Source organism: Scardinius erythrophthalmus (assembly GCF_964197995.2).
Source record: "Scardinius erythrophthalmus genome assembly, chromosome: 12".
Taxonomy (NCBI): Eukaryota; Metazoa; Chordata; class Actinopteri; order Cypriniformes; family Leuciscidae; genus Scardinius; species Scardinius erythrophthalmus.
The window spans coordinates 36931402-36944511 of NC_138232.1; the positions used below are offsets into that span (position 1 = coordinate 36931402).

The window sequence follows — 13110 nt, forward strand, 5'->3', positions numbered from 1 at the left end:
AATTCAATGAATTAATTGAATTTAATTAATTCGAGTAATTTTAATACCATATTCAGAACATTCAAAACATTAATCAATTGTAATATGAAATATGAGAAGAACTTAAAATCACCCGAGACTAGTAACCCAGTTTCAGGTTTGTGTCAGATTTGTGTGCTTATATTGTATTATAAACTCCCCCTTCCTCTATTATTGTAAATATCAGCAGTCATCTAATTCTTGTGCAGCCTTCCCCATTCACTGGCTCATAACCGCTAATACATCCTTTCACTCGCTCTGATTAGATAATTAGGGGAGATCTTTCATCAAGATTAGAAAAAATATGGTTGTGTTGCCGGCTTCATTTATTTACAGACGGACACATCAGCTTCAGTTGCCACAAGGTGGAGTCACGCCAACACTATATTTTTCATATTCAGTTTTCAATGCAGGCAGTAATCAATGCAAAATTGTAATCTAAAAAATAAAAAACAACAACAACATTTGATACGGCATGACTTTTCTTTCTTTTTCTCATTATTATAAGCAGTATTCCAACTTTAATTCTTATTTGGAGTCTCTGAGATTTACAACTTAATTATTGAACACACTGTAGCAGTTCATATTTACACTTTATTTTGATGGTCCACTTTAGACATTCTATTAACTATCTATTAAATATATCTAAGCAACTTTGCAACTACATGTCAACTGACTCTCATTAGAGTTGACTATTAGGTTTGGGTTAGTAGAATGAGTTGGCATGTAGGTACAAAGTTACTTATAGTCAGTGGAATGTCTTTTAGAGGAGTATCAAAATAGCAGATATTAAGCAGACAGTGTACTAATACTCTAATGACTGCTAGCTGACATGTAGTTGAAAAGTTACTTATAAAATGTCTAAAGTAGACTATCGAAATAAAGTGTTACCCAGTCCACTCCTGCCAAATGTAAATTGACCCAAAACAGAAAAAATATAAATGATTAGTATTTTGAGAAGGTCAGAGGAACATACTAAAGTTTAATTTTAAAATGCACTGTTATTTTTACACTTCAATCTCATCAGAACATGAACACCTCAGTTCCTGTGCGTTTATGTTGACACTTTGACTTCATTGCCTTTGAAATGAATTCGTCTTGAGGACGAATTCATAGTAGACCAAGGCTCAGCTTAATTCTAATTCAGTTCTATGATAAAAGCTGAGATCTTACAGCAGTCCATCAGAGCAACATATTCAACGGCCTTGCAGTGTGTTTTTAAAGTCAAAATAATGTGTTTACTTACGGTTCAGCTGACCTCCGTAACAAGGCTGTTTGTTGTGATGGTAACAAGTGTAAAATAAAAAAACAGCAATGACTTGCTGCTACTTATAAGCAGCTCATAATGATTTCAGAGAGCTGTGTAAATACAGTAAACTGTGAACATGAAGCGTATTGACTTAAATGTTTAAGCACTAAGGATTTAAAGAACCCTATTTTATAATAATTTATTTGATTATGTTGTTAACTTGCAAACCTTCTTATCTTACACCACCGTTCAAAAGTCTGGGGCCAGTAAGATTTTTTTAAATGTTTTTGAAAGAAGTCTCTTATGCTCACCAAGGCTGTATTTATCTGATTAAAAGAATATAGTAAAAAATATTATTATTACATTATAAAATAATTTTCAAATTTTCAATCTGAATATATTTTAAAATGTAATTTATTCCTGTGATGCTTCAGAAATCATTCTAATATGCTGATTTTCTGCTCAAGAAACATTTCTGATCATTATTAATGCTGAACTAATGTTAATGTTTTTGTGGAAACTGACACTTAGTGTTGTTTTTGGCAGCCTGTTTTAATTTTAGTTTTAGTCTAGTCTTTGTGTCAGGCTGTCATTTTAGTTTTTATTAGTTTTAGTCACATTCATACTCTTTTTAGTCTAGTCTAGTTTTAGTCGACGAAAACTGATGACATTTTAGTCTAGTTTTAGTCAACGAAAACTGATGACATTTTAGTCTAGTTTTAGTCGACGAAAACTGATGACATTTTAGTCTAGTTTTAGTCAATGAAAATTGTATTTTAGTCTCTTTTTAGTAATGTGATTCTATTTAACCCAGTCAATATAGAATTTCAAACAAGGCTATCTTATTATAGGCTATTTAGTAGGCCTATATTTAGGGCTGTGACGGTGGCAGGTTTTTTTTTACCACCGCGGTAATGGACCAACTACCGGCGGTGGTTGGGGGGTTATTTAAAAAAAAACTCGTTTTATATTTCCACACAAAGACGCGTGATATACACTCTGCGCTTTGAGAGGGATGTGGGACACAGGCAGGAAAACACGATATCGATCTCCATCGATCTCTTTATGATATCTTTGTGTTTTCTACTTGATGTAAATTGGTTTGAAGAGCGAATTTTATCCTCCACAAGGGCGAAATATTTAGGCTATGTTTGAGATTGCGCTGCCAGAGAAAGTGAAACTAAAAATCACCCGCGCGTGTGAAACGCGCTTTACAACTAAACTTGACGCGCCCTATGTCTAATATAAGAAGCACAAACTGTGTTAAAAAGAATTTGACATGCAAGTACAAATGTAGGCCATCTGTCCTACAGCGTTTTTCTACTTTACCACAGTAAAGTATACGAATATAATAGGCCTAATTAAAAGCGAACCAAGAAACGTTTATAATACCTTTAGAAAATGGGTGAGACGTGACGTGAGTGAAGATTTGGGAAAAGAAACAAGAGATTCCATGCAGGGATGAGTCACGATTTTTGGATATTCGATTAGTTTATTTAATTATAGGATATCGAATAGGTTGTGCGATTATTCTCTAAAATAAAATCTCCATGTTCTGGCGCTGATGCGGTGACGTGTTCATGTAACCAGAGACGCTGCCAATAACATACAGCTGTCACAAAGAACCGGCAAAAGTAATGATTATGAATGTGTCAAATACATCAATGAGACATTTTAATAGAATAACTAATGGAGTGATATATTGTTAAATTCGCTGATAATCGGGTGACCAGATCGCAATCCAGAATTTAAAGCCGACAATTAAAGCTATGGTTCACGCACAACTCTCTCATTCGTCGTGACGTTATAACATTTCGTCTCGTCTCGTTTTGGTCAACGAAAATGAAGAGACATTTTAGCATAGTTTTTATTTTTTTAAACCACATTTAGTCTCGTTTTTATTCGTCAACGATATTGCATTATACATGTATTTTAGTCATCGTCACATGACCATGCATTTACGTCTAGTCTCGTCTCGTTTTCGTCAGGTGATAACGGTTCGTTGACGACAATATTTCGTCATAATTTTCGTTGACGAAAGCAACACTACTGACACTTTTTTATGATCCTTTGATGAATAGTTCAAAAGTTCAGAAGAACAGCATTTATTTAAAATAGAAATCTTTTGTTGCATTATATATGTCTTTACTGTCTCTTTTGATCAATTTAATACATCCTTCCTGAATAAAAGTATTAGTTTCTTTAAAAAAAGAAATCTTACTGACCCCAAACATTTGACCAGTGTAGTGTAAATAGTTCAAAAATGATAAAGGAGGTGAAAGAGCAAACATGTGACCGCGGCGTGATCATTCAGTCAGACGTGGTGTCTCACCTTATGGTGTGTCTGAGCATCTGTGCCAGTTTGAGTGGAGCCGTCCTCTATGAGTTTCTTCAGTTTAATTTCTTCCTCTGCCAACCGCTCAGACGTCACCTGTAATCTAATGCACATACACGCGTCATGTTTTATATGGTGGGAACCTACTTTTCGGCTTCTGCAAGGTAATTGGAGAGGTAATGTTGGAGAATAGCTTTTAGTGTAGCTAAGAACTTTTCCTAAAGTGTAGCTTGACTAGTCATGATTGGCTACAATTTCACTGAAGAACCTACAATTTCTTCCCCAACAGGTTCCCAAAATATACTGTGGGTTTTCCAGGATTTACTATCAGACTAAACAAAATGCGCAAGTGAACCTGCACTCACGTGGACTCATTTACTCGCTCGCAGTTCTCTCTGGAAATCACAGCACGCTTTATAGCTATATAAATCTGCATTGTAACAAATACACGCATTAAACGAATCACTCCTCATAGGACGAGACTCTCGCCTCAGACGGCTGTTTACACACCATGAAAGCGTGTTCCCTATAGACCTGTGAGCTGCTTATTACTGCCAAACTTTGCTCTGACTAATTAAAGCCCTGCTTCTTCAACACAGAAGAACATCTCAGCGGCCAGCTTATTACAGTAATCACCATCTCCTTCAGTCAAGCAAATAAATGCTGATGTGCAAAGGAGGAACATCACACACTCCTCCTCACACACACAGGCATAAATAGAAAGATATTTTGGGGGATAAAAACCCATCACCTGCTTGGTGCTCCAGGACTTTGGCAGGAATAATTAGTGGTGTTTGCAAAGGGAAGCATTCTTACCACTGTACGTGTGATAAGAGATTTGAACAAACCCCATAGTATTAAAGTATTGAACTTCATTGTGTAACTCATCTCATACATTGTTCATGAGAGTTTCTATGACAGTTTCCAAATTTATAAATAAATAAATAGGATTGTTTGAATAAAACAATCAAAATATGAGGAGAATATTATCAATATTTCGTTGGCTCATAATTTCTTTGTATGACAGCCCGGCCAAAAATGATGTCCACACAATTTGGCAAGTTTCATTGCGTTATCACAAATAGAACAATTGACTCCAAGCACGACTGCACAACATTCTTATAAAATCTAGTTTTTAATAAAAAAAATCCTAGGCTGGACATCACTTTTGGCCACTACTGTATATATTATATTATATTATATTATATTATATTATATTATATTATATTATACACTGTATATATATTTTTTTTTTTCATTCTAAATGCATTTATATATTGTCCACAATATATTTAAAAAATACATTTTACAAGTACATTTCGTACCTATTTCAGTAAATAAAGGTTTCAATTAAATATATTTTGAAAAACGATATAAATCTAAAAACTATATTTTCTTAAGCTCTGCTGTCTACAACATATTTATCAAATCAAATCTAACAATAAAAAATCGTACTTGTTAATGTGCGTCTCAATCTCCTGAGCCTTGTGGCTCCAGAGGGGTGATCGGGGTCCCGTACTGTCAGGAGATTTGGGAGGTCCTTCCATCAGCCATTGGTCTCTGAGGGACTTCCTCTGTGAGAGAAACAGGGAAAAGGAGGTAGAAGGAGAGGTAATTAATGCAGCATTTACATGATTTAAATTGATTTCTAATCAGCAGTTCACTATTTTCACAAAAATGTATGAATACAATCAAGATGCAAAGGTTACACTTAAAGGGATAGTTCACCCAAAAATGAAAAGTCTGTCATCATTTACTCACCCTCAAGTTGTTCCTTCTTCTGCAGAACAAAAAAGAAGATATTTTGAAGAATGCCCTTAACCGAACAGTTGATGGACCCCATTGACTAACATAGTATTTTTAACCTATGGAAGTCAATAGGGCCCATCAACTGTTTTCATTTTTGGGTGAACTATCCCTTTAAGCATAACCTTTGCATCCTGATCATATTTATCCATTTTTGTGAATAATTTAGAGACAATAATGTCTCTAATATGCAAGTTACTAAATATTAGCTTATTCAGCTGTTCTTGTTATGTTGCTTAATTGTTGCATGGCTTGAATTGTTTCAAGACACTAAAATCTGAATAAAATTGTGTCTTTTAATCAGTCTTTCAATTTCATCTATACATGTTAGTGTATTCCTAAATGTTGCTCTAGAATGGCAATAGCTAAATTTCCATCTAACCATTGTATGTGAATTTTGGGATAATGCATAAAAAATTTGCCTAAAAGATGTTCTAAAAATGCACATAAAAAAAAAACGTGTGCGCTCAATTGAGGTGGATCATTTTTTATCCGATAAAAAGACATGCTCATAAACTGATGTGCATAAAATCCCTCGATGTGCAACAAAAAAAAGTTATGTGACTTTGCCTCAACAGATCAACTAGCGGATCAATTTCATAGCACTGCATCTCAAATGTTGGTTTGTTCGTTCTGTAATGCCTGAGCCAGTCAAAATGATAAATGCCTGTTTGATAAATGCCTGTTATCAAAATGTTTGGGTATAATGACCTCCCAGAAATCTCTCTCACAACTGTGTTCCCAAACATCATGCATCCAAACACAAGATATCATGACAGCGTTTATTAAGTTTCATCTACACGCTCTGAGGCGCAAGCAAATTATGATGTATGAAAAAAAGAGCAACAGTAGCTTCCCCGATTGCAGTGACTTTCATTTTTATTACCGATATTTTGCACCAAATTCCCAGGAAGCGACGATTTCGTTCTCTTGAACACATGGGGCAGAAACAATGCTTTATTTGCAAATGTTTTAAAGCAACATTCCAATTTTGCACCAGTAAAATTGACAACTTTAGATGGAAACATAGCTAATGTCTCTCCTCCTGATTGTACCTGCCACTGACTAACAATAACAGGAAGCACATCACTGTTTGTTACAGTACGTGTCTTCAGTTGCACTAATGCTCATACTCTGGAAGTGTCTTAATTGCTTTTCTCCATGGTACAAACTGTCAAGAGTGGAAAAAAGACAAGTTTTTGATATGTTCCACCTCAACTTCCTGTTTCAGCAGGAGACAATTTAACAAAGAAAATATAAAGTGTTCATCAAGCCATTTCATTGGGTCTTTAAAGCACTAAAACTATGTAGAAAGTTGAAGTGCAACTGGAATGAATAATTGTGCAGCAAAACATCCTTTATACAATTTAGAAAATGCCAAAAGGTTGAAGTCTAAAATAATAAGTTTATTCAAGTGTGCTGTTAGTATACTTCTTTTTAAACTAAAAAAAAACATAATAATGAGAAAGTATACTTTCAGTCAACTTTTTATGCACTTCTCAGAAATATACTTTATCCCAGGAAGTGACAAATTGAACTGCACTTGGAATGATTAATTGTGCTGCAAAACATCCTTTATACAATTTAGAAAATGCCAAAAGGTTAAAGTCTCAAATGAAATTTCCTGCAGAGCGTAATGTCCTTTCATTTCTCTGCTAATTTCACCTTCAAAAACAGAACCATCAAGACATCTAGAGTTACAGTAATAAAACACATCTCGATGCAGGCCAGCGGGGAATTCCACAACATGCACAGAACAGTGCAGGCACCAGATGCCACACAGGAAGTGATGCGCACCATAGAAACTGATATACTAATATAAACAAACAACACAACAGTGTACGGAAGCACATTTCTGCTTTGGTGTAGTAAATCGTAATTATGACATAAAAAGAGAAAAGCGCAATTATGGCATAAAAATATTAAATTGACAAAAAGTTGAAATTATGACAAGTCAAAATTTTGATAAAAAGTCAATTATGTTGAACTTTTATGGATATTATGTGGTTTTTTTTCCCATCTCATTTTGACTTTGACTTTTTCTCTCATGATATTTTTAACTAATTATGATTTACCCGAGGATGTTTTTTTCCTTATGCAGTGGAAATAGGCTTCATAATGTCAGGGAAGGGCGTGAAATAAACTCGAGACGTGAGAAGATAAGGAGAAGTCAAGGTAAATAAAGCTGTCATTTTGACAAATTATGACAAAATATTATGTATACACACTATGTTGATTCATTTGTATGCAAAAAATGCATATATAATTTGAATAATTTGATTTGATATGATTAATGTGACATCAAAAAAATATTTTAAAAATGTAATTCTGCTGTGATGCATTATATACACTGTTGAATATTGCTAATGGAAGTGACAGAACTAGCAGTGTGTAAAGTTTGCTTTAGGAGACTTTCTTTCTAAAAGGAAATAAGGGCCCGTAGTTGAAGAAACACCCATGAATGTACTCACAGACACGTACACTGTAGGAAAAGAATGTCTTGGAACCAACTAATAACACAAAGGAATAGGAAGAGGGAACGCCAATATGGAAATATTATTGAAACAATAGAGAGAGAGAGAGAGAGAGAGAGAGAGAGAGAGAGAGAGAGAGAGAGAGAGAGAGAGAGAGAGAGAGAGAGAGAGAGAGAGAGAGAGAGAGAGAGAGAGAGAGAGAGAGAGAGAGAGAGAGAGAGAGAGAGAGAGAGAGAGAGAGAGAGAGAGAGAGAGAGAGAGAGAGAGAGAGAGAGAGAGAGAGAGAGTGAGAGAGTGTGTACACACACACACACATTCAGTGGAGGCATTAAACCTTCCAGGGTAACATTTCAATTCTCAAGAAGGGTGTGTGTTTGAACACACTGAATGTTGAACCTGTCTCTGTATCTTGTGTTGCACATGACTCTGGTGACTGTGTGCATTGTTGGTGTTTGTGTATGTGCATTTAAGCCTACGTTTGTGAAATTCCACCCCATGACGCAGCCTGCTAAACACCAACGTGACCTGACGTGTCTAGCTGCAAAACAATGTTACGGTTCATGCAGGCGATGTGTGTGTGTGTGTGTGCGTGTGTGTGTGTGTGTGAGGTCACACCTTTAGCTGCTGAAGTCTCAGTCGCTCATCCTCCATCTCTCTCTTGGCTCGCTCCTGTTCTTCCTGTATCCGCCGTTTCTCCTGAAAGCAGAAATTATAACACGATATTTTATCGTGGTATTATACCACAATAACAGTTATAAAACGGACTTGATGTACGCTTGAAACACCTTTTCAGAATTTGAACACAAGCTAACATGTTTCTTCCTTACTGACATGTACTTTGCTATAATGTGACTTCCCGCTAACTGGATACACTTCAATTTTGGCAGGGGATGTCACATCTACCATCAGTTTTTGAAGAAATGTTTTTTTTTTTTTTTTTTGGCATGTCATTTTGACTGATAAACAATGGAACAGGTTTGACAAGACATTGGACAGGACATAGACCAGCATTCAGAAGTTTGGGTATAAGGAGGAATATATATATATATAAAAATATTTTTAGTAAAGACACATTAAATTGACCAAAAGTGACAGTAAATACATTTCAGTAACACTATACTTAAAGCTTTAATGTATAATGCATTATAACAATATTCATAATGTACGTTATAATACATTATGTCTTTTCATAAATAATAATAACCAAAATTAAAATGCATTATAATATTTGCAGATTACATCTGAAATTGGTTGCTTGTCATGGGTTTTAATGCATTATACTTTCTACAGGTGTAACAATGAATAGTTATAATGTATCATAAATGTGATTATTACAATTATTCATGATGAGACCATGTAATGCATTGTAAGGTGTATTAATTAATGCTATAAAAATACTTACAATAATGCATTTTATTACACGGCTCTGTGGAATACTTGATTCTGATTGGTCAATCGCGCCATCCAGCGTTAAATTATTCCCAGATAAGAACCGCTCAAAACAGATAACACAGGCTCATCCGGGTCACTGAAGTCAGCAGTGCTATACGCTCGCTAGGAACCGTTTTTCTTCATGAAAGTGTTGCGTTTGGTGAGCTAATAAAATATTAAAACTCAGTCGAATCAATATTTTGTGTACAGTTATTTAATTTCTCTCAAAATAACCCCCTTCAGGCTGTTCAAGAGCATCATCCTGTCAGGTTTTATTTTGAGAGAACCGGCTGGATGTACATTATCCCTTACGTAAATAAAGGCTTTAAGTAAAGTGTAAGTAAAAAATAAATGCTGTTCTTGATGATTCAAATGTTTTTTGAGCAGTAAATCAGCATATTAGAATGATTTCTGAAGGATCATGTGACACTGAAGACTGGAGTAATGATGCTGAAAATTCAGCTTTGATCACAGGAATAAAATATATTCTATATTATATTAAAGTACAAAGCAGTAATTTTAAATTGTAGCAGTCCTTCACAATATTACTGTTTGACTGTATTTTTGATCAAATAAATCAAACTTCTTTCAAAACAATTAAAAAATCCATTAAATGGTAATGGATTAACAAGTGAGTGTGTTTGCCCAAGAGTATCATCTCTCCACCTGGATTGCATTTCCAATCCCACTGTTGTCCTCTGTATCATAAGCTTTCCATATTGGTGCTGCTTACATATTCAAATGTTAGATTTAAACATAATCAACCATTGAGCTGGAGTGCCATCATGACGTGAAATGAATACTAGAACGCATTCAGAGGACATGAATATTTTGTATGTCAGAGAGCAGGTGAAGAGGTTCATGGGTACGGCGTCCTTGCTGTTGTCTGGTGTAGTTTTACCTGGTCTGGACAGACTCCATCACACTTAATAATTCACGGTCGTGAACACAGCTAACACCAGTTTCCATGCCTGTGTGTGTGTATTGTGAGAGACATGCCGTATAACAGTCTATTCTTCATTGTGCATGTTTCTATTAAAAGTACAATTCATAGCGGCTACCGCTGAATGTCCACAGGTACTGCAGTAGTAAGTGTTGTCAAACAGCACCAGACGCTAATATGATGGATGTGTCTATATGTTTCCGCACGGCACTATTTGCGGGGGTTAAGTGGCGCTGTCATTTAAATGGTAAATTAATCCACTCACGCTGTTAGCAGGTTCTGCTTGTCATATAATGATATATGAAATACAAACATGGCTTCTATGGGACGTACCGCTATAGCCTGCAGTCGCTGCTGGTATTTCTCCGCTTCATGTTCCATCCTGGACCTGGAATATAAGAGACATTTGCTGCATTATTTATTTCCAGTTTTTTTTTTAAGTCTATTTTAAAACAGGTTTCATTTTAAATTTAAAATCCAGTTACAGTACAGATGATTAAACTTTGCATGGGCTATTTAAAAATAGCTAAATATTTTAAACATCAATTATTCATTATTTTAAGTATAATGGGATATAATGGATTTGAGTATTCACTATGAAATATATATATATATATATATATATATATATATATATATATATATATATAAAGAAATTGGCACTTTTGTTCAATAATGATGCGGATTTATAAAAATTGCTGCACAAAAAAAAAATGCTGCCTTTTAGTACAGTAAATAGTGGCAGTAAAGATTATTACATAGTTACAAAAACTTTTATTCATCAAAGAATCCTGAAAAAATATTAAGCTATGTTTTCAACATTGATAATAAGAAATGTTTCTTGAGCATTAAATTAATGCATATTAGAATGATTTCTGAAGGATCATGTGACACTGACGACTGGACAGTGTTCTTTATATGAAATGTAACAATATTCAGCTTTCCATCACAGGAATAAATTACATTTTAAAATAAAATAAAGTAGAAAACTGTTATTTTAAATTGTAATATTATTTGACAACATTACTACTACATTTTTTTTGGGGGGGGGGGGGGCAGCACATTAGGAGCAGTGAGTAGTGAAGACACACACACACACACTGCAAACCGTGGAAACACACACTCGGAGCAGTGGGAAGGCAATCAGGAAGCGATTGGTGGTTAGGTGCCTTGCTCAAAGCCACTTCAGTCATGGGTTTGTGGGTGGAAGAGAGCGCTGTTCATTCACTCCCCAACCTACATTTCCCAGCTGGTATTGAGAATCAAACCCCTTCAGGTAATGAGTCTGACTCTCTAATCATTAGGCTCGACTATCCCCTACTATGACTCTTAACTATCAGCTTCACGGTGTCACAGTGTGTGCATTAACCGCAAACAGGGAACGTTCTCAGAACTTTGGCAAACATTCTAGCAAAGTTCAAACAAATGTTGTTCCAGTAACATTCATAGAATCTTCATTTGTTATATTGTCTTTAACGTTCTCAAAACGTTAACATAAAAGAGTTATTTATACATCGTTCAAGGAACTTTTTTTCTGAAACATTTTTATTTGGATGTTCATCTAACACTTTTTACATTTTTTAACATTCAAAAGTATCGTTCCCATAATGCTTGCAAATTGATCAAATGGAATGTTCCTGTAACGTTCATATAACCGAGATAAAACGTTTTTAAAACATTAAAAAATGGATGTCTTGAACTTTCAGTAATAACATTACCAAAAATGTTGTATATATATTATATATTGACTGAGCAAAAATGTTTTCAGGAAGACATTTGATCATTCTCAAAGCTGTCATACAGGCCTGAAGCGCTAACAGAGAACAGAAGCTGTTCCCTTCAGGTCACGTTCAAGTATGAATACATGAACACACACAGATCGAGCCGTTTGATCCTTGTTGATGTTCGTATCTGGAACACCCTGAAGGAGAGAGACTGTTTCTTAGTGAGGGAAAAAATATGGGTGTGTAGAATAAATATATGGAAGTGCAAAGGCTAAACAGAATAAACCCACCTTTGTTTGAGCTAGTGCCAATGAATACAACCAGACCAGTAAATACAGGAAGATCAAACAAAACGCTTCTCTCTTTCTGACTATGGCTTGTTGCGGAGCTTGTGTTTGACACCGGCTTTCTATGGCATAAACTATGTCAAATGAGGCCCTGACTGTGACAAAGAACCTTCCGGAGTCTCTCATGCGCTTTGCGAGAGAGGAGAGATATGCTTTTACCAAAAATGAAAGTATTTACTCGTCTCATTCCCCAAACTTCCAAACGGCCGTGAGGGGAACAGGCTGTCTCATCAGAGTTCTGGAGACAAACTTTGCCAAGAATAGCACTGAGGAATAAACAGATTCACTGAGCCTTTGATGATTCATTCTCTTCAGGTCTCAACAGAAAGTTCGATGCTAATTAAAACGTGGAGCTTTGCGAATCCGTCAGGCACAAATAAAGAGAAGAGAAAAAGAGAATAAAAACCAACAGAAAAGGCAGGAGAAACAATGCGCTCCTCTGCTTTCTCGTTTCGCACACTTTATTATCAGGTGTGTCCACCCCAAGCTGTTGCTATGGAAACATGACGACATCTACAAAGGTACAACGACATCAACACCTGTTTAATTACTATTGTGACCTGGAAACTCATCCGGAGAGCTACATTATATTATGATTACACAATAATATGATCAACATTTATTATCTTATAATGCTGTTGCTCACATGCGTGCCTCAGAATCTATTGTCTTGTGCATTTATGATGCATATTCAGATGAATACTAGTCTCGAAATGTCCTTGAATTGAAAGCAAATTTGCTTAACTAGACTTAGTTTTAGAAAATACCTCACCATACTGGCAA

The 13110-nt window shown here is 35.4% G+C and overlaps 1 protein-coding gene across 2 annotated transcripts in view; it reads right to left on the bottom strand.

Moving 5' to 3' along the window:
• The window catches only part of palm3 (paralemmin 3), a 42085-nt gene that overhangs the window by 5622 nt on the left and 23353 nt on the right, over positions 1-13110 (bottom strand). For both annotated transcript variants that reach the window (XM_081380707.1, XM_081380706.1), the window contains exons 2-5: positions 10590-10644; positions 8498-8578; positions 5058-5176; positions 3600-3705 (exon numbers count right to left, since the gene is read on the bottom strand). In XM_081380707.1, the coding sequence (XP_081236833.1) occupies positions 3600-3705; positions 5058-5176; positions 8498-8578; positions 10590-10637 (354 nt within the window). In that variant the 5' untranslated portion in view covers positions 10638-10644. The remainder of the gene's footprint in view (positions 1-3599; positions 3706-5057; positions 5177-8497; positions 8579-10589; positions 10645-13110) is intronic.